The sequence below is a fragment of the Furipterus horrens genome, unplaced genomic scaffold (assembly GCF_987537825.1).
Source record: "Furipterus horrens unplaced genomic scaffold, mFurHor1.1.pri manual_scaffold_2, whole genome shotgun sequence".
Taxonomy (NCBI): domain Eukaryota; kingdom Metazoa; phylum Chordata; class Mammalia; order Chiroptera; family Furipteridae; genus Furipterus; species Furipterus horrens.
This window is the reverse complement of record NW_028327172.1, coordinates 157913389-157939905: the sequence shown is the minus strand read 5'-3', so window position 1 is coordinate 157939905 and position 26517 is coordinate 157913389. Positions and strand designations below refer to the sequence as shown.

General features: G+C 37.7%; 1 protein-coding gene across 2 annotated transcripts in view; it reads right to left on the bottom strand.

Annotated features, from left to right (window-relative positions):
* Positions 1-26517, bottom strand: part of LOC150019807 (radixin-like) — a 112956-nt gene that overhangs the window by 33139 nt on the left and 53300 nt on the right. For both annotated transcript variants that reach the window (XM_090266689.1, XM_090266688.1), the window contains 5 exons: positions 23139-23269; positions 4753-4913; positions 3821-3913; positions 1176-1418; positions 110-270 (listed from right to left, as the gene is read on the bottom strand). In XM_090266689.1, coding sequence (XP_090122815.1) covers positions 110-270; positions 1176-1418; positions 3821-3913; positions 4753-4913; positions 23139-23269 — 789 coding nt within the window. The remainder of the gene's footprint in view (positions 1-109; positions 271-1175; positions 1419-3820; positions 3914-4752; positions 4914-23138; positions 23270-26517) is intronic.

The following is a 26517-nucleotide window of genomic DNA, read 5'->3' as shown; positions in this document are numbered from 1 at the left end:
TAAGTGCTTTGGCAAGGTGGGATGCATTCCATCACATCTGCAAAGGCCTGCTTTTCTCTGTTGGTGGTTCAGCTTATGAAGAACATGTATGCAAAATAACAGCTCTCACATTGCTTCAAACTCATCAATACGCTGCTTTGTATTGCCTTGTCGAATCTGTCGCAGAGTCTTGTACTTATCACGGCCTGCTTTAACATTCTCAGCGTGAAGAACGTCATTTTGTGTTTTCTTGGTTTCATCTCTGGCTTGGGCTAATTCTGAACTTAATGCCTATGTTTAAAAAATAAAAAAGTATGACTTATTTTTTTCTGAGATTTTAAAAACTTATGAAAAAGGCTTAAAAACAAAAACATACATATAAGAAATCTGCTTTTTAGTATATTTAAAATTCCACTGTGAATTCTTTAAAGTGTGTGACTTTGTTTTACTTTTAGTAATCAAGGGGATAATGGTTAGGAAGAAATACCCATGGCCTTTCATTTCCACACCCATCAACTATTTTGATTTTGTGTATTAATCTAAATTTCCTTAATTTTCTTACAATACTTGATATAACTTAAAATATTTAATGTAGCCATTACAGAATAATGTTACTGTAAGATCTAAAATCTACACTATGAGAGAAGCCTTCTCCAAAAGTCAATACATTTATTAGTTATCACCTCATTTTCTTTTATTAATATCTAAAAATTTCACCAATTGAAAAGTTAGAAAACTTAATGTGAAAAAAAGACCAAGAATATTAAAATTTCTGATTCTGATCTAATTGTGTAATTAGATCAGTAAGTAAATAATTCAGATGATGTAATGTCATACAGATAGTCTATTAAATTATCATTGCTTTTTAATATACACTTTGTTTAAAAACTAAATTCATTTGTTTTTTAAATACATCATGAAAATAGTTTCATCTTTAAATATGGGTTAAACTGTAATTAAAGAATGTCTCACTAGTTAAGGCCTCACTACATAGAGCTAACCAACATTTGCTAATGGAGTCACATAACGGAAGAGATGAAATGATGTACCTATAGACAAGCACTCACAGGCCAATCGATCACAATGTCAGGTATGCTTCCCAAAATCAAATGTTCCTTTCTAATAACTTTGTTATGATAAATGAGGAAAATGCAAACTATATTTTAAATATTCATAGAATTGCAAGTTTTAAATACCTGGAGTTGCTTTTTAACACGCTCATTTTTCTGTGTTTCTGTTACACGCTCCTCCTCACTTCTATGGTTCATTACCCCATCATTTGATAATTCAGCACTAGCCTCAGCATTGTTTTCATCATGTTCATCATGTTCATTTTCGGTGGGAGGAACGACTGGTGGTGGTGGAGGCGGAGGGGGGCCAGACATCACACTTTTTAACTCTTCTTTGGTCTTTTCCAAGTCTTCCTGGGCTGCAAAAGCCTGAATATTTAAAATAAATTTATCAGCAACCTTAAAAATCAGTAATTTAAAGAATCAAGTAATTCCTCCTAATAGAAACTGTATTTCAGGCAATAAAAATAAACCCTACTGATGAAAGTTCTACTTTTATAGAAGAATGCCAGCAGGTAGGAGTGACAGAATTTTTAAAACATTACTTTAAAAACCTTAATAAAATTATTAATTCTGGCAAGGATTATCAATTGCTGCTAAAATTGTTCTGCAAATGGTTGATGAGAAATGGATATTTTTGTATAATGCCAAAAATGCCACACCTAATAGTGTACATTTTAACTATATGGGGGAAAATGTAATCCAACAGTGGAAGGATCAGACTGTACTTACTCTAATCCAATAATCAATTAAAATCATTAATGGCTAGTTAACTAGATATTAAGTGTCATCTGATATGAAACAACATGAAGTATTCCAACAGCGCCAATTATCTGAGCTATCATATCTTGCAGGTATGCCTGAATTTCACTTTCAAAAATATTCTAATTTGGATGATGAATAAATGCAAAAAGAAAATGGGGGGCGGGGTGTTGTCTAAACACACACACACACACACACTCTCTCTCTCTCTCTCTCTCTCTGGAATAATATTCAGCCATAAAAAAAGAAGGAAACCTTGCCACGTGTAACATCATGCATGGACCTTGACAGCATTATGCCAAATAAAATAAGTCAGAGAAAGACAAATATTCCATGCTTTCACCTTTATGTAAAATAAAAACAAACAAAACAACTGAGTTTGTGGGCACAGAGAACAGACTGGAGGTTACCAGGGGCAAGGGTGGGCAAACTACGACAAAGGGATTAATGAGTAAAAATTCCCAGCTATAAAATAAATCACGGGATGTAACATACAGAATGATAATTGTAGTTAATAAAACTGTATTGCATATTTGAAAATCTCTAAGAGAGTTAAAAGTTTTCATCACAAGGAAAAAAACTGTAGCTATGTATGGTGACTTATTGTGGTGATCATTCACAAAGTATACAAATATGAATTATGTTGTACACCTGAAACTAATACAATGTCAATTATATCTAAATCTTAAATATAGTCTAATAACAGATGAGATGAAACAGACTAAAATGAAATAGTATATATAATCTGACCTCACTGTGAATATATAAATGTGTGTGATACACATATGCAAACAGGAAAAGATCCGGAAAGGATATGCACTGAGGTGTGACAATACTAATCCTGGTTTTGTGGGAATGTGATTCTTTGTGTGAATTTTCTAATCTTCATAATTCACAGGATTTGCCCCTGTGATGTTATTCTTAAGTTTATATATCTCTATAAAATTCTAATAAAGAAAGTAGTGTTAACAGGTAGGTTAATATAGTTTTATTCCTTTTGTATAGTTACATACATAAGTCTCAATGTATGAAAAACTTCTCTATGAAATTTAAACTGCTACAAAGAAAATTTAAGAAGGAACCATATCCATTTTATTGTAGAAAAACTGTAAGTATTCATTTAAGAATTAATGCTATTTAAAGTCTGAATTAAGCTCTCAGTCTTATATTCCCCCACTCCTCCAACTAAAGCCTTAGTTTTCACTTGTGTGCTATTTCAGACAATAGTGGTTCCATCCACTTAAGAATCATGTTAGAAATCTCAGTATCACCATCATTGCATCCCTCTAATTCAACTTTATAGCCAGTCATCTGACTGTCATGCCCTTTTGAATCCTCCGCAAAATGTCTCTCACAATTCTTGTTCCTCTTTATTCTCATTGCCACATCCTTAGTTTGTGTCTTTAGCTCTAAAGTAATCCTACCCACTATCCCAATTCATCCTTCACTCTGATTGCTAAGTTATTTTTATAAAACCATACCTGATCCTGTTATATACAATCCTGTTTTGAAATCTTCAGAACTCAATGTCTACAGATACTCTCCATCATCTTGCCTTAGCAGGGCATTTATATAATGTCTTTCACAACTTCATTTCCTCTCTAACTTTCCAGACACATCTCCCAAAATTTCTGAATTGCTTGCTCACTCACTGGCTGTTCTCATATCTATCATGTACTTTCATACTTCCTACACTCAATCATTTTCCTGTCTGGAATGACTTCTTCTTCAGTCTCTAACCATTCACAATCTTTTCTACCCCCAAACTCAATTTATTATTCAAGACCCAGCTTAAACTTAGAAGAGTTTCCCCAACACCTGCCTCATTCACCTCTCCTGTCCTCCCAAAGTACTTAGCGTACACATCAATAGGCTAATATTTACTACAATACACACAGGTATCTTCCTCCTCAAAATTATAACAGTATCCTATGTTCATCTCCATAAATTTAGTATATTGCTGGGTACAAAATATTCAATAAATGACAGTGAATGAAACAAATAATTACTTTTTGTTGCCACTCATCTGCTTCCTCTTCCTTTTTCCTCTTGGCTAGTTCTAGAAGTGTAATCCTGGCAGTGAATTCAGCAAGTTCTGCTGCCTAAAATAAACAATAAAATTACCAAAACTTAGAAAATAATATATTTTCAAAAATGTGTATCAAGTCAACAAAGCTTTAATGTATATGCTCGGGCTGTTTTATGTTTTTCTTAGTTCTACATTTTTAAAAAAGGTAATATTTCTTTAATATCATAAATATTTACAGTAGGTCTAATGAGCTACTAAGAAGAAAACGTGAAAGAATTTTTATTATTCTACAGACATAAAATTATTCATGTTTCAGTAGCAGGAACTTAAAATGTGGTGACTTAGTAGCTATTTTTAAACTTTTATCAATAAAATATTTGCTAACGCCTACAAAAGAAAAAACCTGTATTTACATAATGCTTCATAGTTTAAAGAGCACTTTGTCAAATAATCTCATTTGATTTCCCAATAATCCTATTAGATGGCATTACTGCTTTACTCAAAAAGAGGGATCTGAGGCTCAGGAAGACCCAAAGACAAGTAAATGCCTGAACCATCTTCTACTTAGAAGATGCCTAGTCCAATTATCTGCAAATCCACTAAACAAAAACCCAATGACTTATGGCCTACAGATATCTTATAGGAGCTACAATATATTGTCAGTTTATCTAAAGCAAAGTGCCAGTTGCTCATGTAAAGTTTAAGTGAATCAGATTTTTTTGTTAGCAATAGGCTTCATTTATCTTTTACTCTGTTTCACTTTTAGGTTTATCTCCACACTTTGTTATTAAGTTACTTGTATCTTTGGTTTGCTTTCCAGAAGGCATAATAATATACTTAGTTTTTACAAGGTTAACTTCATGCTTTTGTGCAATTTTTTCTTCTTCTCAGGGTAGAATGAAGGTTCCTTACTAGCTGTTCCTGATTCTTCATCTGGTCAGCAGCTTGTTTTGCTATAGCTGTCTTGGCCTCTTCAGCAGCTCGACGCTCCTTTTCAAGCCTTTCTGCTTCTTCTTTTGCTCGTTTTCGTTCCTGGTCCAGTTCTAGAGCTTTTCGAGTCTGTTCTTCCAGTTCTGTCAAAATTATGTATGCCCCCCGCCCCCAATAATTAATTCCAATTATACTTATTATCAAAAGAAGCCAAAATAGTGGCAAGGAATCCAATCTGTACAGTTTTTTTAAATTAGCAAGTCTGCAAATGAACATATACCTCCTTTTTTAAAATTCTCTCCCAAGGATATGTTTACTGATTTGAGAAAGAGAAAAGGAGAGGGAGGGAGGGAAGGACAGGAGAGAGAGAAAGACAGGCGGACAGACAGACATGTGATACAGAAACATAGATTGATTGCCTCCCATATGCACTCCAGCTGGGGAGCAAACCCGCAATCTAGGTATGTGCCCTGACTGGAAATCGAGCCTGCAGCCTTTTGATGCACGGGATGATGCTCCAACCAACTGAGCCACCCAGCCAGGGCATATACCTCATTTTTAACTTAGCAGAAGCCCAATAATTTTTTAAAAATCTATTTCACCGTTTAAAAATGCAAAGAAGTGAAAATTGCACAACTATTTTAAAAAAAGTAATCTCTCCAAAGTTTTTTAAAATTTTTAATGAATTTATTGGAGTGACATTGGTTAATAAAATTATATAGGTTTCAAGTGTACCACCTGTACATTGTACATATTATGTGTTCACCACCCCAAGCACATCTCCTTCTGTTGCCATTTACTCCCCATACCCTCTTCCCAGTACAGTAGAACAGAGGTGGAGCAGAATGCAGAGCCTGAGGCCTGCAGTGTTCTACCAGGCTGAGAAGACAGGGATTTAGACTTTGGGGCTGTCAAGGCATCCGAGGCTGGAGAGGCCAAGATCCTGAAGAGGAGTGAACAGACACATAAGCCCTAAATCTGCTTGCTACTTCCCCTCAAGATGTTTGCCAACGCCTAAAGTATATATACACAGTGTTAGACACTAGTAAACAAGGAGGAAGCAACTGGAAGAGGCTGAGTAGATGAGAAGAGAGATTGTCACTCTTGCAACTGGGGAGTCAAAGGCTGGAGTTCAAGGCCCTCTAAAACAGAAAGGCCCTCATAAATATGCAGTCTTTCAGATGACACACCCAAAGGGCTACAGACTAGCAGAGAAGGAAAACCAGAGAGACCAACTAACAAAGCCTGAGACCCAGTTCAACTTTGCCCAGAGTCTCTACAACTTTTCACACACAATGTTAGGCATTCAACCAAAATTACCAGGCATACCAGGAGACGGGACCAAATGACACCCCTCGAATTCCCCCCAAAACAGACTACAGACTAGATCCAGAGATTATCCAGTATTATAATGGATTATAGTGGAGTTAGCAAATAAGGACATTAAAATAATTTTGATGACTACTTATCTAGGAGAGCTGGGAAGTAAGCAAATCATAAGGAAAGAATCAAAGTCCAAAGTAACAGTGACAATAATGTAGAAACGGATCTTCAGGCACCTTACTCTGCAAAAGTAGCCAAGAGCAAGAGTCCTCTTTTATAATTATAAAGGTTCAACCTATCAGTCTTTATCTTCATTTTACCTCTAACATTCAGGTCCATAATCCAAAGCCCCTCCACAGAGAAACATCTACTAAAAATTAATGAGGTGTTTGACAGACACCCAGACCAACTACTTATTTTATTTTAGCAAAACGGCGAGCCACTGCAATCATGCACTGAACCTCTCCTCTCAAAAAAAAAAAAAAAAAAAAAAAAAAAGATAAAACACTTATAACCACCAAATAATCAGCAAAACTGCAAGTGTGTAAAGAGCACGGGAATGTCTCCTGACTGAGGATGGAAGGTTAAGGAAAGAACACCTAAAAATGCCAGACTAGGGAGGTAGGGGGACTCAATAGAAAAGCTGCATTCAGAAACTGTTATGACATCTTCAGCCCACAGAAGTTTGCAGCAAAGACATCCCAACAACTGTTCTTCCTCTCTTGGACTCCCATCTTCAGAACTTCCTCTTCAGAAGCTCTCTATTCAGAAAAGGATTACAAAAAAATAGAATGAGAGGCTATGGAAGATGAGAGGAAAAGTATAGTTAATACAGCAAACAAAAAGAGAAAACCGCCAACCCAGGAACTATCCAGTAAATACATCACCTGCAATACAACAGAAGAGGGTACATGCTTTTTTCCCCGAAAGATGGCCGCGGAGTAGGAACAGTGTTCTCAGCTCGCTCCTGTTAAGGAGACAATCCAGGAGGAACAAACTCGGGGAGGAATGACTGAGTGAGTGGGAATATCTGATAACGTGAACGGGGAGGAGATCGTGGGAGCAGCGTGGAGGGAGGTGGAGGGGTTTATCACAAACTGCAGGCTGAGTCATTCTGAGACTCCGTGCGTTTGCAGTATCAAGCCGGAGAGCTCACTAGCCGGGAGCTGCTTGGAGGCTCCCCCTGCTAGGGGCACACTGATAAGTGAATTCTTGTAGGGAGTTAGGGAGAGGCTTTGGCCGAAAAAACCAGAGGAGGGAGAGAACAGTGAACAACCAGGACTGGGAGAAACTGTGTGACCTGAGTCTAGAGAGAAACATCCTCAGCTGCAACCTCCGACGGAAAGCTCGGCATCCCGGGCGCCCCCAGCACTTGCGCTAGGGCCCTACAGAACAAAGGAGCAGTTTTGGGGCTAGGAGACGGGCCGCACAGAAAAGCTGCTGCGGAACTCCGGACCGGGGGAGAACTGTGTTCTTGAAATCAGTGTTTGCTCTTTAGTCGCGCTAGAATCCCACAGAACAAAAGGCAGGTTTGGGGCTAAGAGAGAAATAGGACATGCAGGGTGTGTAAGTAGGGAAGAGAGCAGAGGCGGAGGTTCTGGAGGGGAGACGGTTTTAGGGCAAGGAGAAGGGCCCGCAGGGAAGGGCTGCTGCGAAGCTCCAGACCCGCAGAGAGCTCCGGGGAAAGAGAGTGCTGCGCTGACCGACCACATTAGAGTCCCACAGAACAAAGGGACGGTGCTGTGGCGGGAAGAAAGATAGAGCGCGCAGGCCGATAGACAGGGAAGCCAGCGGAAGCGGTAGCTCGGAATAGAGAAAGTTTTGGGGCAAGGAGAAGAGCACAGGCAGGAAAGCCACTGCAAAGCTCCAGACTAGGGGAGAGGCCCTGGGCAGGAAAGGGCCACTGGGCCCGGCACTTTGACCGACTGTGCCAGAGTCCTGCAGAACAAAAGGACGATCTTGAGACAGGGAGAGAGGTAGGGTGCGCAAGCATATAGACAGGGAAGAGAGCAGAAGCTGTAGCCGGGGAATAGAGACAGGACTGGAGGCAGGGCGGGGATTGCTGGCAGGCACAGGCTGGACCAACAGAGGGAAGGAGTAGCTGGACAAGCCTGAGGAGGGCTGAGGCTGCCTCAGGAGGGGACAGCTAAACGCAGATCACAGCAGAGTGGCGGTAGGCCCACGAAAAAAAGACTAGCAACCCCAGAATCAAGCAGAACCCTCCCACAGCCAGCCAACCAACCAGAAAAGATTTGAAACTCATGGAATTTTGAATAGGAGCAGACTCAGGAAGGAAGCAAGGAAAAACCAAAAAACAAACAAACCAAAAATACCCAGAGACTGTGCATAAAAGTTGAATTGAATTAAAATCCTCATTCTTTTATCTCTCACTCTCTAACTACCCCTACCGTCAGTCCCTTCTTATTCTCGCTCCTTTTCTCCCCTCCCCTTCCCTCCCTTCTCTCCCCTTAGCATTCTCCCCTGCATCCTATTCTCAGTTAATTTTATAATTTTAAGTTCTCTCCCTTTCTCACCCTCTCCTTTCTCTGCGCTACGCACCTTCAACTTTATTAAATTTCTTTATTTTGTCCCCCTTCAGTCTACATTCATTTTTCTTTCATCTCTTGTCCTTATTTTCCTTCTCTCCCTATACATAATCTCTCTCTCTCCCTATTACACTTTATATTCTAATCTCTTAATATTCAAATTATAATTCTAATCTATCCCCCTCTCCCTTTACTCTCCCATTCTTACCCCTTCTCTTTTTCTACCCCATCCCCCCACTTCTTTCCCTACCTCTTGTATTTCTCTCCTTCATCCTATCTTTTGCCAACTCTTCAATTTCAATCCTCCCCTACCTAATATCTCCTCTTCCTCCTGATTTCCTTCCCTCCTCTGAGCTCTTTTCCTCCCAAATCCTCTTGCTTTCCTATCTCCTATTCCTCTCTCTCTATATTCACCTTTTCTATCTTGCAACTTTATATCATGTTTTAATCTCCTAATCTTTTTTATAACATATAATTTAAAAAAGAATTTTAATCCAGTCCCCTCTCTTCTACCTCCCCTTCTTCTTTTGTTCTCTCTCCTACCCTTCTCTTCTCTACTTTCTCTCTCTCTTTCCTCTCTCCCTTCCTGTCTTGCTATTTTCTACTCTGTATTTTTATCCTTAAAAAATTCTCTCTCAATCTATTTCCTACCTTCTAACCTCCCCAGCCCTCTCTTTCAATTTCTGGCTGTCTGTCTACCTGGATGTCTGTTGTGTCCACCCTACCTCCCACGCTAATCATATAGTATATACCGATTATATAATCCTAATACTATACACTTCAACTTTCACACTCCACACTGTAACCCTCCCCTCCTTTTCAAACAGACAGTGTAAGTGTTAATTGCTCTCTTACATAACCTTGATCCCAATTGCTAATATTAATACTCTATCAACTTCCAGCTCAAAAATTACCCTTCCTTCATTTAAAACAACTCCTTTCTGTTTCTCCTACGAAATAAGAGTCCCAGTATCTCCACAAGTATATTAACACGGGCTCATTTGCAGCCTATAGTGGGATTGTATTTGGGGGAGACATTGGAGGGTGTGGGTTTCTTGCCTGGGTTGTGTAATTATGTTTTAGCAGCACCTTCACAAAAGATCTCAAGACAAGGTGGGCAGAGTGACTCTCAATCAACTAACCAGAGAAAAAGATCCACCAAAAAGTAGCTGAAATACAACCAGACAGATTAAATAAATATCATCAAGGACAACACAGACGGAGATCCAGGAGGGCGGAGGAGTAAGTGGAAGCTACACTAACCCCCTCCCAGGACCAGCCAGTGCTGACTCAGCCCCAGTACAGCAGACAGACCATCCCCCTCCAAGTGGTGTCATACTAAGGGGAAATAAAAGCCCTGCCTACAGGAATTAAGTTGCCACACCCACAGTCCTTAAGCCTGACAGCTGATCACAGATTGAGTATAGTAACAACTAAAGAAGAGAGACAAAGGCAGTAGATCCCTGGAAGTCTCCAACAGGCTGCCTAGGGTCAGTCTGGTACATGATCTGATGCTACCAGAGGCAGATCCAGGAAGAACAGATCATTCCAAGAAGCACCAACAAACAAAAGGAATCACAAAAATGGGGAGACAGAGAAACAACCCTCCATCAAAAGGAAAGGTAGAATCCCCAGAAAGAGTGCTAAATGAAATAGAGAGGAGCAAAATATCAGATACAGAATTTAAAACATGGATTATGGAGAAGCTAAATGAGCTCAGCGGAAACTACAAAGAACTCCAGAAAAACTACAGTGAACTCCAGAAGAACTATAAGGAACTTATTGAGAATTATACCAGCATCAAAAAGGACATGGAAGCTATCAATAAGAGCCAGGAGGAAATGAAGAATACAATCTCTGAATTGAAGAACACAGTAGAAGGAATTAAAAGCAGGCTAGAGGAAGCAGAAGATCGGATCAGCGAGCTGGAGGACAACGTACACAAAAACTCCCAGACAATGCAACAAAATGAAAAAAGACTGAACAAGACTGAAGAGGTTCTAAGACAGCTGCAGGACAACATGAAACGTAACAATATCCGTATCATTGGAATTCCAGAAGGAGAAGAAGAAGAGCAAGGGATAGAAAACCTCTTTGAAAAACTAATGACAGAAAACTTCCCTCACATGAGGAGAGAAAGTGTCACGCAAATCCAGGAGGCACAGAGGGTCCCAATGAAGATGAACCCCAACAGGCCCACTTCAAGACACATCATAATTAAAATGGCAACATCCAAAGACAAAGAGAGAATCCTAAAAGCAGCAAGAGGGAAACAACTAATAACATACAAGGGAGCTCCAATAAGGGCTATCCTCAGATTTCTCAGCAGAAACACTACAAGCCAGAAGGGAATGGCAAAAAATATTCCAAGCAAGGAAAAACAAAGGCCTACAACCAAGAATACTCTACCCAGCAAGGCTCTCATTCAAAATGGAAGGCGAAATAAGGAGTTTCTCAGACAAAGGAAGACTAAAAGAATACATCTCCACCAAACCAGCAATGCAAGAGATGCTAAACGGTCTGCTCTAAGAAGATAAAGAAACAGAGAGAAACAGAGAAGAACACGAGTACAAAGGGGGAAAATGACAATGAATAAGTACTTATCAGTAATAACCTTAAACGTAAATGGATTAAACGCTCCAATTAAAAGACATAGGGTAGCTGAATGGATTAGAAAGAATGACCCACATATATGCTGTCTACAAGAGACCCACCTTAGAACAAAAGATCTACACAGACTGAAAGTAAAGGGATGGAAAAATGTATTCCAAGTAAATGGACATGAAAAAAAAGCCGGGGTAGCAATACTTATATCAGACAAAACAGATTTCACAGCAAAGTCCATAAAAAGAGACAAAGAAGGGCATTTCATAATACTTAAGGGAAAAATCCATCAAGAAGATATAACCCTTATAAATATATATGCACCCAACTTAGGAGCACCCAAATATGTAAGGAAAATTTTGAAAGACTCCAAGAAAGATATAGGCAGCAACACACTCATCGTAGGGGACTTTAACACCCCATTGTCAACAATGGACAGATCTTCAAAGCAAAGAAACACCAAAGATATTGAGGCACTGAACAACACTTTAGATCAAATGGACTTAGTCGATATATATAGAAGTTTACACCCCAAAGAAGCAAAATATACATATTTCTCAAGTGCACATGGAACATTTTCAAAGATAGACCACATGGTAGGACACAAAACAAGCCTCAATGAATTCAAGAAAATTGAAATTATATCAAGCATCTTCTCAGATCACAATGCCTTAAAATTGGAAATCAACCTCAAGGAAAAAACTCAAAAACATTCAAACTCATGGAGAATGAATAACATGCTATTAAATAATGAATGGGTTAACAATGACATCAAGGAAGAAATCAAAAAGTTCCTGGAAACCAATGATAATGAACACACAACAACCCAAAACCTATGGGATACAGCGAAAGCAGTCTTAAGAGGAAAGTTCATAGCAATACAAGCCTACCTAAAAAAGCTAGAAGAATCTCTAATAAAAAATTTAACCCTACAGCTACAAGAACTAGAGGAAGAACAACAAGCAAAACCCAGATCAAGTAGAAGGAAGGAAATCATCAAGATCAGAGCAGAATTAAATGACATAGAGTCTAAAGTAACAATTCAAAAGATCAACAAAAGTAGGAGCTGGTTCTTTGAAAAGATAAACAAAATTGACAAGCCTTTAGCCAGGCTCATCAAGAAAAAAAGAGAGAGAACCCAAATAAATAAAATCAGAAATGAAAGAGGAGAAATCACAACTGATACCACAGAAATACAAAGAATTATAAGAAATTATTATGAACAACTGTATGGCAAGAAATTTGACAACCTAGAGGAAATGGACAGATTCCTGGAAAACTATAGTCTGCCCAAACTGTATCAAGAAGAAGCAGAAAGTCTGAATAGACCAATAACAGCTAGCGAAATTGAAGCAGTAATCAAAAAACTCCCAGCACACAAAAGCCCAGGACCAGATGGCTTCACAAGTGAATTCTACAAAACATTTAGGAAAGAACTAACTCCTATCCTCCTCAGACTATTCCAAAAGATACAAGAAGAGGGAAGACTCCCAAACTCGTTCTATGAAGCCAGTATAACCCTAATTCCAAAACCAGGTCAAGACACAACAAAGAAAGAAAACTACAGACCAATATCGCTGATGAACATAGATGCTAAAATCCTCAACAAAATATTGGCAAACCGGATCCAGCAACACATTAGAAAGATCATACACCACGATGAAGTAGGATTCATCCCAGGGATGCAAGGATGGTTTAATATTCGCAAATCAATAAACGTGATACACCACATAAACAAAATGAAAGACAAAAACCACATGATCATATCAATAGATACGGAAAAAGCATTTGATAAAGTACAACACCCATTTATGATAAAAACTCTCAGCAAAAAGGGAATAGAGGGAGCATACCTCAACATAATAAAGGCCATATATGAGAAACCTGAAGCCAACATCATACTCAATGGGCAAAAACTGAGAGCATTCCCCCTGAGATCAGGAACAAGACAAGGATGTCCGCTCTCTCCACTCCTATTCAACATAGTCTTGGAAGTTCTAGCCACAGCAATCAGACAAGAAAGAGAAATAAAAGGCATCCAAATTGGAAAAGAGGAAGTAAAACTGTCATTATTTGCAGATGACATGATAGTGTACATAGAAAATCCTTTAGACTCCACAAAAAAACTACTCAATCTAATAAGTGAATTCGGCAAAATAGCAGGATACAAAGTCAATATTAAGAAATCGAAGGCATTTTTATACACCAACAATAAAAACTCAGAGATAGAAATTGAAAGAAAAATCCCATTTACCATAGCAACAAGAAAAATAAAATACCTAGGAATAAACTTAACCAAAGAGGTAAAAGACCTGTACACAGAAAACTACATAACACTGAAGAAAGAAATTAAAGAAGATACAAATAAATGGAAGCGTATACCATGCTCATGGATGGGAAGAATCAACATCATTAAAATGTCCATACTACCCAAAGCAATTTATAGATTCAATGCAATCCCTATTAAAATACCAGCAACATATCTCACAGACCTAGAAAAAATACTTCAAAAATTTATATGGAACCAAAAAAGAGCCCAAATAGCCACAGCAATTTTGAGGCAGAACACAGTAGGAGGAATCACAATACCCGATATCAAACTATACTACAAGGCCACGGTAATCAAAACAGTCTGGTACTGGCATAAAAACAGACATATAGATCAATGGAACAGAATAGAGAGCCCAGAAATAAGCCCAGGTTCATATGGTCAACTAATATTTGACAAAGGGGGAAAGAAGATCAAATGGAGTGAAAAGAGCCTCTTCAACAAATGGTGTTGGGAGAACTGGACAGGGACATGCAAAAAAATGAAACTAGACCACCAGCTCACACCATACACCAGAATAAACTCAAAATGGATCAAAGACTTAAATGTAAGCCGTGACACCATAAAAGTCCTAGAGGAAAAAATAGGCAGGAAAATTTCAGATATCTCACGTAGCAACATTTTCACTGATATATCTCCTAAGGCAAGGGAAATAAAGGAAAGAATAAACAAATGGGACTACATCAAACTAAAAAGTTTCTGCTCAGCTAAAGAAAACATCAGCAAGATGCAAAGGAAACCAACCATATGGGAAAATATATTCGCCAATGACATCTCAGACAAGGGATTGATCTCCAAAATATATAAAGAACTCATACGACTCAACACCAAGAAGACAGACAACCCAATTAAAAAATGGGCAAAGGACCTGAACAAACACTTCTCCAAAGAAGACATACAGAGGGCCCATAGACATATGAAAGTATGCTCAACATCACTAGCCATCAGAGAGATGCAAATTAAAGCCACAATGAGATACCACCTCACACCAGTCAAAATGGCCATCATCAACAAATCAACAAACAACTTGTGCTGGAGAGGATGCGGAGAAACGGGAACCCTGGTGCATTGCTGGTGGGAATGCAGATTGGTGCAGCCACTGTGGAAAACAGTTTGGAATTTCCTTAAAAAACTAAAAATGGAACTGCCTTTTGAACCAGCAATTCAATTGCTAGGATTATATCCAAAAAATCCCGAAACACCAATTCAAAAGAACCTATGCACTCCAATGTTCATAGCAGCACTATTTACAATAGTCAAGTGCTGGAAACAACCTAAATGCCCATCTGTAGATGAGTGGATCAAAAAACTGTGGTACATTTACACAATGGAATTCTATGTAGCAGAAAGAAAGAAGGAACTTCTACCATTTGCAACAACATGGATGGAACTAGAGAAAATTATGCTTAGTGAAATAAGCCAGGCAACAAAAGAAAAATACCTTATGCTGTCACCTATTACAGGAAACTAATGAACAACACAAACAAATGAGCAAAATTGAAGCAGAGGTATGTAAACAAGAAGTAGACTAACAGTAACAAGGGGGGCGGGGGGGAGGAAAGGAAAGGTGTAAGGGGATGGGTCAAGTTAAAAAATATATATATATATGAATGACACACAGACAGGGGCAACTGAGTGGGGACTAAATGTGGGGGAGGGGAGGGACAGGGTGCAGGGAAACAAGAGGGCTAAAAAAGTGAGACAACTGTAATGGAAAAACAAACAAAAATTTTTTAGTGGGGGAAAAATGAAAATATGAAGAATGGAAATGCCAGTTCAGTGAATATTAGGACAAAGATTTTCCTTCACGTTGTATATTTTTCTCCCTATTTGATCCCTCCAGAGTTTGGCATTGTAAACAAGTAAGTAATGACATAAGTTCCTTTGCATAGAACTAATAAGACCAGTTGTCAACAGAGGTTCTTTTTTTTTTTTTTGACCAAGTCGTTGACTGGAATGTCAAGCCTAAAGGAAACATACTTGGGCTCAGATTGTTACCAGAAAGCCCTGAGGAACTGGGAATGACTTTCAAAGGTAATAAAAGCCCGTGAGATAAAAGGCCTGGTACCATGGTTGGTTGTGCGGTCCACAGCAATCTTTCCAGGGAAGGAACGAAGGTTGTTTTCCTGAAAGATGGCTAGAAGGGACCTTAAGGCACAAGGAAAGACCAGAAAGACTTGGAAAAAACAGGTGTGTACAGGCAAGGATGAATGCCAGATATGTGGCACAGCTTCTGTGCCCTGAAGAACAGACTGAAGGTCACCCCAAATATTCCTTGGGTAAGTTCCAGCAAAGCAGAACTAAAGATCATAAGTGATCATTTGCTGCTCTTGTTATGTTTATGCAAACGAACAGGATAAATTAAAAATGGACTTAATGTAGTCCCTTTAAAGACAAGGAGGGTAACCTTAGGGAGAGAAATTATTATTCAAGGAAAATCACAATGATCAGTAGTAGAGTATAAAACAGGGCAACTAACCGTCTTAAAAGTTTCTTCTCCAGATTTAGAGACTTGTTTGCGGGTTATGTTACATAAATTAACACGTGTTTTTTGTTTTCAAAGGACATAAGCCAATGATCGCATTACCTGAGTGATTATCTGTATGCATAAGCCTCACTTAATCCTCTCTGCAGCGCTGCCTCCTGAGACTCAACGGTTTGGCTGAACTAAATGGCTGGGTTGGGGAAGAATGGGGTGGTCTGTGGGCTTCACTTTAAAACGGGTTTCTCTTTTCTATCCTAATGGCTTGGACAGAAAAGGCCCAGAGGTCTGAGAGGGGGGAAAAACCTAAACTATTTACCTCAGCCCAAACTAAGTATAATGGGCAAAAGGGTTTTGGACAGGCAAGATGTGCCTAGCACACCTTCTTACAAAGAAGCTTTTTTTTTCCCCTAATATGGAACATTGAAAAATTAATCCCTGCCTTTTGTCATCTAGTAGTTATGGATTGAATGATGTCTTTTAACCCTTTTCGCCAAATCTGTTGCCCCCAGAACACAACAAGGACACCAGCCTGTTTAACCAAGCACGCCGTTGACCGGAGACAGCCAACTGACCTGGAGTCTGCACGATCCTTCCCCATGTGGGAAGGCCACCCTCCCCTCCACACCCCCACTCTTATTAGGGTTTTCTGGACCCAAGGGTAGGTAGGACGACGACCATGTCCAGCTTGAAGCAGCTAGAGGAGCTTGAGACCTTCGCCCATTGTCCTTTACAAGATTACAAAGGGTCCTAATATTTGAGAGGAGGGGGATAGTTAATTTTTACGAACCAGGGGTATGGACTTGGGGGGGATTGCTGGGGGAGGGGGGTGCTGGGTGGAGGGGAACAAGGGGGAGAAAATTGGAACTGTTGTAACAATATAATCAATAAAAACATTAAAAAAAAAGAAGAGGGTACATGCAAAAGAGGCAGAATATCTGAATTGCTGACTCAAACCAAGGAGTCAAGTACTGGCAGATAAAATCTGCAGATTTAGCTTGTCCTGTTATAAACTAAATGGCTCCCTATAATACCTTTTTCAACTAATTATTTTCCTTTTCTCAACTTCAGGCTTATAATTTATAAAAGTATGAAATGTGCAACAATAATTAATGCCATAAAAGGTAATGTAAAATTCAAGTAATAGGTAAGCCCAAGTGTTGTCTTGTTTTTGACAATCACTGTGTACTTACTGCATGTATTTTGTTGTATACCTATTACTCATCTATGAGATGTCAGTTACAAATATTTCTAGATACAACTGGCAATTGAACAGTGTTGCATTGGCAACAGGGTAGACAAACAGGTAAGTGGAACAAAGCAGAGTCTAAAAACAGACCTGTACATATACAGTCTTGAATTTGTGACAAAGGTGATACTGTAGTACAATGGGGAAAGAACAGTCTTTGCAATAAATGGATCTGGGTCAGCTGGAAATATATGGGAAGAAAAACCTTGACCCTTATACAAATCAGTTAGCTACATATAGATTGTAGATCTAAGTGTGACAGGCAAAACAAAGCTTTTAGAAGGTAGTTCAGAATAACATATTCACAACCGTATTGAAGAGTTTCATAAATGGAACTTAAAATTTAAAACTCTTCATTAAAAGACACCCTTAAGAAAATAAAAAGGTAAACAAAGCATAGAGAGAAGATACTTTACAATACATGCAAAGAACTCCTACAGATCAATCTGAAAAAGAAGAAAATCCAATTTTTTTAATGAGCAAAAGTTGTGAAAGTACAGTTTACATATAGTTTAAAGCATTTACAAAGGTACTCAAAATCATCGGTCATCAAGACAATGTACTGTACTCACTGTGCTCACTAGAATGATTAAACAACACAAAGAAGAAACCCTGAGGATAACAAGTGGTGGAAGTAATGGTTAAAGATATAGAGCATATGAACTTGCATTCACTACTGGTAGGAATGAAAATTGATACAATCACTTTGGAATAATGGTGGCAGTATCTGAGTATAGCTGTTATCCAGCAATTCCACGCCCAGGGTATACTTCCCAAAAATTAATATATGTGTGCTATGTTCAATAATGCTCACGGCAGCCTTATTTTATAATATCCCCAAACTGAAAATAGCTACATGCATACGTTTAGGCAAAAATAAATAAATAAAACCAAAAAATAAAAAACCAGGCAAGACTATTCTTAGGCACGACACCAAAAACACTAGCAACAAAACAAGAAATAAAATGGACTCCACCCAAATTTAAAGCCACTGGGCTTCAAAGAATACCATCAACAAAGTAAAAAGACAACCCATGGAATGAGAGAAAATATTTGCAAATCATGTATTTGACATCGGATAAAGGACCTGTATCCAGCAATATAAAACATTCTTATACCTCAACAACAAAAAGACAAATAATGCAATTGAAAAATGGACATGAAATCTGAAAAGACATTTTTCCAAAGAAGATACATAAGTAGCCAATAAGCACAAGGAAAGATGCTCAACACTATTAACCATTAGGAAAATGCAAATCAAAACCACTTCATACCCATTAGGATGACTATAATCCAAAAGACAAACATTAGCAAGTTTTGGTGAGGATGTGCAGAAATCACACATTGCTGGTGGGAATATAAAATGGCACAGTAGCGTTAGAAACCAGTTTGGCAGTTCCACAAAAAGTTAAACAGTTACCATATGACCCAGCAATTCCACACCCAAGTTTATACCCAACAGAAATTAACACATATGAAAACATAATAGCAAGTACATAATGTTCATATCTGCATATTCACAATAGCCAACAGTGGAAACAACCTAAATGTCCAAAACCTGATGAATAAGTAAAATGTAGTATTATCCACAGAATAAAATATTACTCAGCAACAAAAAAAAAAGTGCTTGATACATGTTACAACATGAATGAATCTTGCAAATATTTTGCTCAGTGAAAGACAGTGACAAGTCACAAAAGACCACGTTTTACATGATTCAATTAACAGGAAACGTCCAGAACCGGTGAGTTGCCTAGAGAAAAAGTTGCCTAGAGATGGGGGAGAGAGGATTTGGGAGTAATGGGAATGACTGCTAACGGATATGGAATTTCTTTTGGGGGTCAAAAAATTGTTCTAAAGTTGTGCTGATGGTTACCACAACTCAATGAATATACTAAAAACCATTAAATTGTACATTTTAAATGGTTAATTGTGTGGTATGTGAATTATATCTCAACAAAGCTACTATAAATAAATAAGATTAAACTCTATGATGATCCAAATCAGAATGATATGTCACATTTGAGTGAAAAAATGACTTGGAAGGGACACAAGTAAGGATCCCTGAGTACAGGTAATGTTCTGTATCTTTTTCTAGGTAGTTACAAAAATAAATCTGCCTTGTAAAAATTCATGAAGCCTTATACCCTAAGAAATGTGCACATTACTATATCTATGCTATACTTCAATGAAAAAAGATTTTAGAAATCCCGGTGGCACAGCTCACCAGGCAACAGATGAAGAATCTGACAGATGAACAAATAAGAACCTGTCAGAGGCTCAGTTCAGGGCCATTGTTATCAGGTGGCTTACAGAATTAACAAAAGATTTGGAAAAAGACGAGAAAGGATTGAAAAACACTCATACTGAAAAGAACAAAATCACATACGAGACAGATGGTGAGGAAATAAAATCCAGAGTTCAAATCAACAAACCGGAACATAGAGAAGGAACAAACAGTCAACCAGTGCGGAAAGAGGAAACAGGAAGCAAGGAAAATGAGGAGATGATCAGAAACCTCTGGGACAGCTATAAGAGACCGAATGTAAGAATAATTGGATTGCCAGAGGGCAAAGAAGAAGAACTAGAAATTGAAAAATTAAGTGAAAATATAATAAAGCAGAACTTCCCAAACTTGGGGAAGGAAATAAGACTTACAGGTCCAGGAAGCACAGAGAGTTCCAGAAAAACTGGACCCAGGGAGAACCACACCAAGACACATTATAATCAAAATGTCAAAAGTTAAAGATAAAGAGGGAATCTTAAAAGCAGCAAGAGAGAAGAAAAGAATCATGTACAAAGGGGTCCCAATTAGACTATCAACTGATTTCTCAAGGGAGACCCTGCAGGCAAGAGATATTCAAAGTAATGAAAATCCAAAACCTACAACCACGAATACTCTACCCAGCGAAATTGTCATTCAGAATAGAAGAGCAGAGAAAGTGCTTCCAGGACAAACTAAAAGTGAAAGAGTTCATTAGATCCAAACCACTATTATATGAGATGTTAAAGGGACTGGTTTAGAGAAAGGAGGATCAAAACTATGAACACTAAAATGAAAACTGCATCACAAGAACCAACAACAGAAGCTAGGGAATTGAAACAAAGGCAAACTAAATAGGCAACGAGAGTGGGAAAAGAACTATAGGTATGGGGAAGATATTGGGGGGAGGTCAGCAGGGAGGGGTAAGGGGGTAAGGGAGGGAGATGAAACAGGAATTAAGAAGCATAGTAGGAGGGAATGGAGTAGACAGGGAGAGGTTGAGAAGAACTATATGCACAACCAATGGACATGGACTAAAAGGGGGGGACAACTGGAGGGAGGTGGGTCACCGGGTGGAGGGGAGCAGAGGGAAGGGAAATTGGGACAACTGTAACAGTATGATCAATAAAACATATTAAAAGAAAAAAGAAAAAAGATTTTAAATGTAACTATAAATTTCAGAAAATCTCAGAAAACTAAGTTATGAATTATTTACTTCCATTTTAGAAATTAGGAACATTAGAAAATCAAGACGTTAAAATGATTTGCTTATGGTCATAGGCTAAGTTAAAGACAAAATTAAAGCTTAGCTCCTATTTGTAAACAATGTAAACTGAAAGTGGACAAACCCTCCTACTCACATCAACTACTTTTATCACATCAACATGCCTACTCCCTTCACTGCACTTAAAACTACATAGAACGATCTGCACTATCTATTAAGAACAGTGCATACATATTACACACTGCTTAATAAGTACCCAGAATAAAATCACTACACCCCTAATTCTTTCCTGTGTTGTCTTTTTGAAGGTGGGAACTCACTTTGTTATTTGTTGGAACAGTAACTGAATGCAAGCCTGGCTGTATTATATCCCAAATATAGCCATCAATTTAATTTAAGGATGGTTATAAAAAGATAATTAACACTAATACATTATAGAAATGTAAAATGGAAGAATGATTTTATTAAATTATTTGACCCATTTCAAATAATTACTTCATAAAAATTTTTAAAAAATAAAATGATAATAATGAAGTACAGAAAAGTTTCTTCTCAAAAAAATTATAGGTTTATCTACCACATATCATGACTTAGATATGGTCAGAGTTACTGCATTTGAATGAGAATTTAGCATAATTTATAAGACAATCATAGAGACTTTAGGGCAGCATGGAAAAGGTTTATTACTAGAAAAATAAACTGAACGTCCTTTTCCTTAAGAAGACTGATTTAAAATGGTCTTGATAGGGATGTTCTATAGTCTTTCCCATGTTCTATCTTCCTTATATTCTTTAGTATTTCTTTAGTTCAGTAGTTTTCTGTGTGTAAATTATTAATATGTTTATTATACATCCTAAATAAATGAGATTAAAATATTTAGTAAGTAGCTATTCTCTCAGAAAAGGTATTATATAAATACCTATCATTCAATCTCTTCTTTAAAATCAGACCAATATCATAAATTTCTTCAAAAACCCGCTTTAGTACATTCCAGAATTTGTTTGTTTTACAGCATTCTATCTCTAAAAGCATTGCTCATACTATTCACAGGGCATTTAGTACACATTATCTCACTTTATTAATATTTTTGCCACCACAGACTTCACTCCCGGCATGCTATATTTGTATTCCTAAAATGCAGCACAAAAACAGGCACCTTATGAATGTCTGCTTCGATGCATGAAAAAGGCATCTAGAGTGGTAGAAACAACATCAAGCTAGAATTCAGAAGATTAAGTTCTGTCCTTGTGTTGTGGCCTGGGAACAAGTCTCTTTCCTACCTCTGGGGTTTGAACTAAATAGTTTCTAGGCCTTTTCTAGCTCTGGGAAGCAAGGTCTCTAAATGAGTTAGAATAAAACCCAGGCTTCTTCTGTTTCATCCCTTAGAAATTATTATTTCCAATCCTCTCGGAGTTAAAATAATCAACCAGTCTGTGGATTTATAGCAATTTTTGTGACTTCTTCCCCTAGAGACCCATTGCAAATTATTCTACCCACTGCTCCAGAGCGCCTCCCCACCACAGCAGGCTGGTGTTAGGAATTAAAATAAACCTGTATGAGGTCATTATTTAATAAACCTTACACAGAATAATAAACTTCTATTTCCAACAAACTAATGGCTGGTTCTACTAGCTGTCAGGAAAAGTTTTATAAATAGTTGATTTCATGTTAGCCCCGAGATATTATTGCTTAGGAAGGAGACAAACATCTTATTTTGTTCAATACTTTTCTTTTGTTCTCCCACTATTTGTTGATTGAAATATATCCTAGAGTTATTTAATATAAAGCACACTCTCCAAATCTCATGTACCCGTCTATACACTGTAGCATTCTGGTTATACACTGCTTAGGAAGTAGACTCTTCACAACATCTCTGTGTTGTGTATTTTTTAAGATACTAAAACCAATTTAGAGATTGAGTCCAAAAAGAATTTGTATAGGCAGAATAGCTTTAAAAATGCCTTAAATTACTTGGATGCCTTAAGGTACTTAAGTATCCATAAAGCACGGCATAAACGCTTTTTTGTTTACATGCCAGAAAGTATTGAAAATGTGTTCTTGTTTATAGAACCCCGAACAGAAATAAATTAATATACTTAGTCATTTACAATACAGAATAAAAGTGCACATGAAAATATATGTTTAAGTAACTAAAGAGAAAGAACATATTAGAATTGTATAGTTGAATGTGCTTTAAACATGCTTATGTTGTAATTTCACTGTTTAATTTGGCCATTAAATGTACTTATTCTCTGTAAGACAAATCGGTTTTAATAGTAGTAAGGAAATACTACTGCCTGACAACAGAGCAATGATTTTGAATTCAAGGTCAAAAAGAAACTTTTACCTTTCTGGGCTTTCAGTGTCTGCTCTTCAATTTGCCTTAGACGCTCCATTAGCTCTTCCTTTTCCCGCTCTATTTTTTCCTTTTCCTTTTCTGCTATTTCTCTTTTCTTCTTTTCATTCTCTAATTGTGCCCTTAAATGGAATTGCAACTGTTTTATTACAAATTAATAATTTGAAAAAGCAACTAAGAAGAAACTACAGCATAATTATGTCTTCATTATAATCATCTGTGTTCAAAAAAAAATTATATAGTTAAAAATATAGAAGTACCCTGTTATACATATACTGGATTTATTGGGTTTCTTATTGTGGGGTCACAATAAATATAGTCACTTAGTATTTTAAAAATATTAAAAACTTAGCCATTTAAAAAAGTCTCAAAGGACAAATTTTCAAAACTGTTAGGAAATTAAAACTGTCAAATATATGTCCCGTGTAAGCATTTTTTTTAAATGCAGACTTGTATGAAGAAAAAAAAGATTTATCATTTGCATACTCAATGAACTTTGACAATAAATTAGAGGTCAGCACAAAAGCAGTTAATTGCACAGTTGCCATTTCCAAGAAAATGACTTCTTTAGGTTATCAGGAGCTTGAAGGGAGCACACAAGCCTCTTTTATTTTAAACAGTAAAATAACTTGGGAAGCAACAATTTGTAATAATTAGCAATAAATTAATGCAAGTTTAATTTCTAAGGTAGAACCAATTTATGCTTAGATACAAGATGACAAATCAGTTATATTTCCTTTGACAATTTCATTAGCATGAAAGTAGGTATGTATCTAATGCTGTTCAAAAAAAATTACCAGGAGAGCTAGGTGGCCAGACTGCCTCTATCATTTAGCTGCATCTGCCATGGGCCTAATGAGACTGTTCTTTTAAATATGGTTCAATTCATTCATAGAACATCTTCCAAGAGCCTACCATGGATCTGATGTTATGTCGAGGCCCCGAAATATAAAGATAAATAAGAATTAGAGGAGACTCTGTTAATTATCAGAAATATTACCTACTTAATAAGTTTAATCAACACTCAATATTGCCATTTTTTTTAGTTAAAAAATGGATTATAGTTTCATTTCTGAAACTTACCTGAGTATGTGTAAATACTTCCCAAAAGACATCACTGCTATCTATTATCAATTCTAAATGCTGGGCACAGTCATGTAGTTTCTTAACCTCCAGTCTCTGATAAACTCTTGAGGAAAGTTTCATCAAAGGCATTTTCCTTACTCTGTAAACCCCAAATTTAAAAATTCCTGCAATTCTTAGATACCTATCTGCCCCAAATACAGAAAGAGACTCCATCTTGGATAAACAGAACTGTGACAAGTCAGCAAGAGGTAAGACAGATAATCGATAATGATCTATGCACCAAATCAAACATGAAGTTTAGGAGTCATTACACCTCCCCAACGGTTTAATGAATCTTCATAGCATTTAAGATTCTAGGGCCTGGAGTTCATTCATTTAAGGAGAACTCCACCTATGTTCAAGTTCCCTACAAGGTACTTTTTCAACAGCAAGAGGAAGAGTCAACCACTACCCACCCCTACCCCCTAGACTTGGCCTCACTCTGCAGCACATTCACCTCTTTCTTCCTATCCTATTTTGATCTACAGAGTATATACAAGTATATGCAGGCAAAGAGATTTAAGGACTTGTGAGACGCCACCCCTCTTGGAGACATGAGTGTGATAAGAGGCTTAAATGAATGAGTTTCCCAATTTCCTTAAGCAAAATAAGGGCCTGGTGGCTGCCAGAATCCCCAACACAGAGGCTGCTACCTTTTCTGTATCCTTTAGGAAGCTGAAAATGCAGGCTGTCCCTGACGAAAAAAGCACAGTACTTTTCAAGTATTGCTAGTATGGGCAAGAGCTACTCCTTTTGATGCCAGGCTGCCAGCAGTCCTAGCATGAAGACTCACCTCCCCAGCCTCTGCTCACTCCTACCCAGTGCCGCCATGGTCCCCAGGACAGTTACCTTCCTGCCTCCTTGGCAGGCCCTGAGCCTCACACCACAAACCAAATCGCTAGACCCAAAGGCTACAATAATATTCCATGAACTCAGAACCTGTCAGGTCGAGCTCTGGCACACATATGGCCCCTTCTGGAGATGAGTGATGATTTCATTTAGTTTTTCCCTGTTAACCTTTCATTTGTTCTTCCTCAAGGACAGAGGTAAGGAGATATGGAAACAGGAAAAAAGACTAAAGGTAACTTGGCCACAAGCAAGTTGGGGGCTGGGAGCAGAGAATTAGCCTTTGTACCAAAAAATGGAATAAATGAACAGCAGATACTTGATTATATTTAAAACAATATGCACAGTTTACGCTGCTGCACTCTTACAAAGCCTGTGCCTCGTATCTTATAAGAATTCTCCCCTGACTACAGCCATCACCAACTAAAGCTCTGTTCAATTAAAACAAACACCTTTGGCTCACCACTTCCCTTAGTTATACCTAGTTTTGCAGGTCTGTCTTATCTCCCTCATGAAACTGAAGAGCTTGCTTCTCCCCTAAACAATGTTCAATTGCAAGGACCAACTTGGTATATTCACTGGCCCCTAGGCAAGCCATGCATATTCTTATCTCTACATGTTTGCTTATGTTGGCTTCCTCTTCTGAAAATATCTTCCCCCTCTCTAAATCTCAAGTCTATTTCTAACTTTAAAGCTTTAGTAAAGTCCCACTTTCCCCATGAAGCCTCTTGTGTAATGATGTAACTCTAAATCACAGATGTAAATATTTTTGTTTAGAGTTTGGGTTTTGAAACATTCATTTGACCAAGTTGTTCTATTTCAAGAATGCAAATAACATATTAATAAACTATCAAGTATCTGTATTAACATGCAAAAAATAATATTTTAGAATACTTTACTTTTTAAAGACTATCCCATGGGCCCAATTACATTTTTCTTAAAATAAAAGACTAATGTGTAACTTCAATTCAGACTATGTATTAAATGTTTGTATACTGCTGTCATTATGTCTCACAAAAACCCTCGAAGGTACGACTATTGTTTTCATATCAAGATAAGAGAACAGTGACTCAAAAGTTTTTTTTAACAGGTATCAGAAGAGGACTGAAATCCAGATTTATTTAGTTCCAAAGCCTGTATTCTCTGTATGACACCAGCTGGGTTCTACTGACACAGGCAGCCAGCCAGCCATGACACAAAATATCCCTTAATTAACCTACAATTGGTGCGTGAGTGTCTAAATTAGAATTGTAAACTTGAGGCTCTTAGTTTTTAAATTTGGCAACAATTTTAGCCATACAAAAAAATGTTCAGGATTACAGAATGAATCATCATCTATTTGGATGGAAATAACTTCAGACCACAGGCTACAGAGACCAATAACCCATGGTATATAATA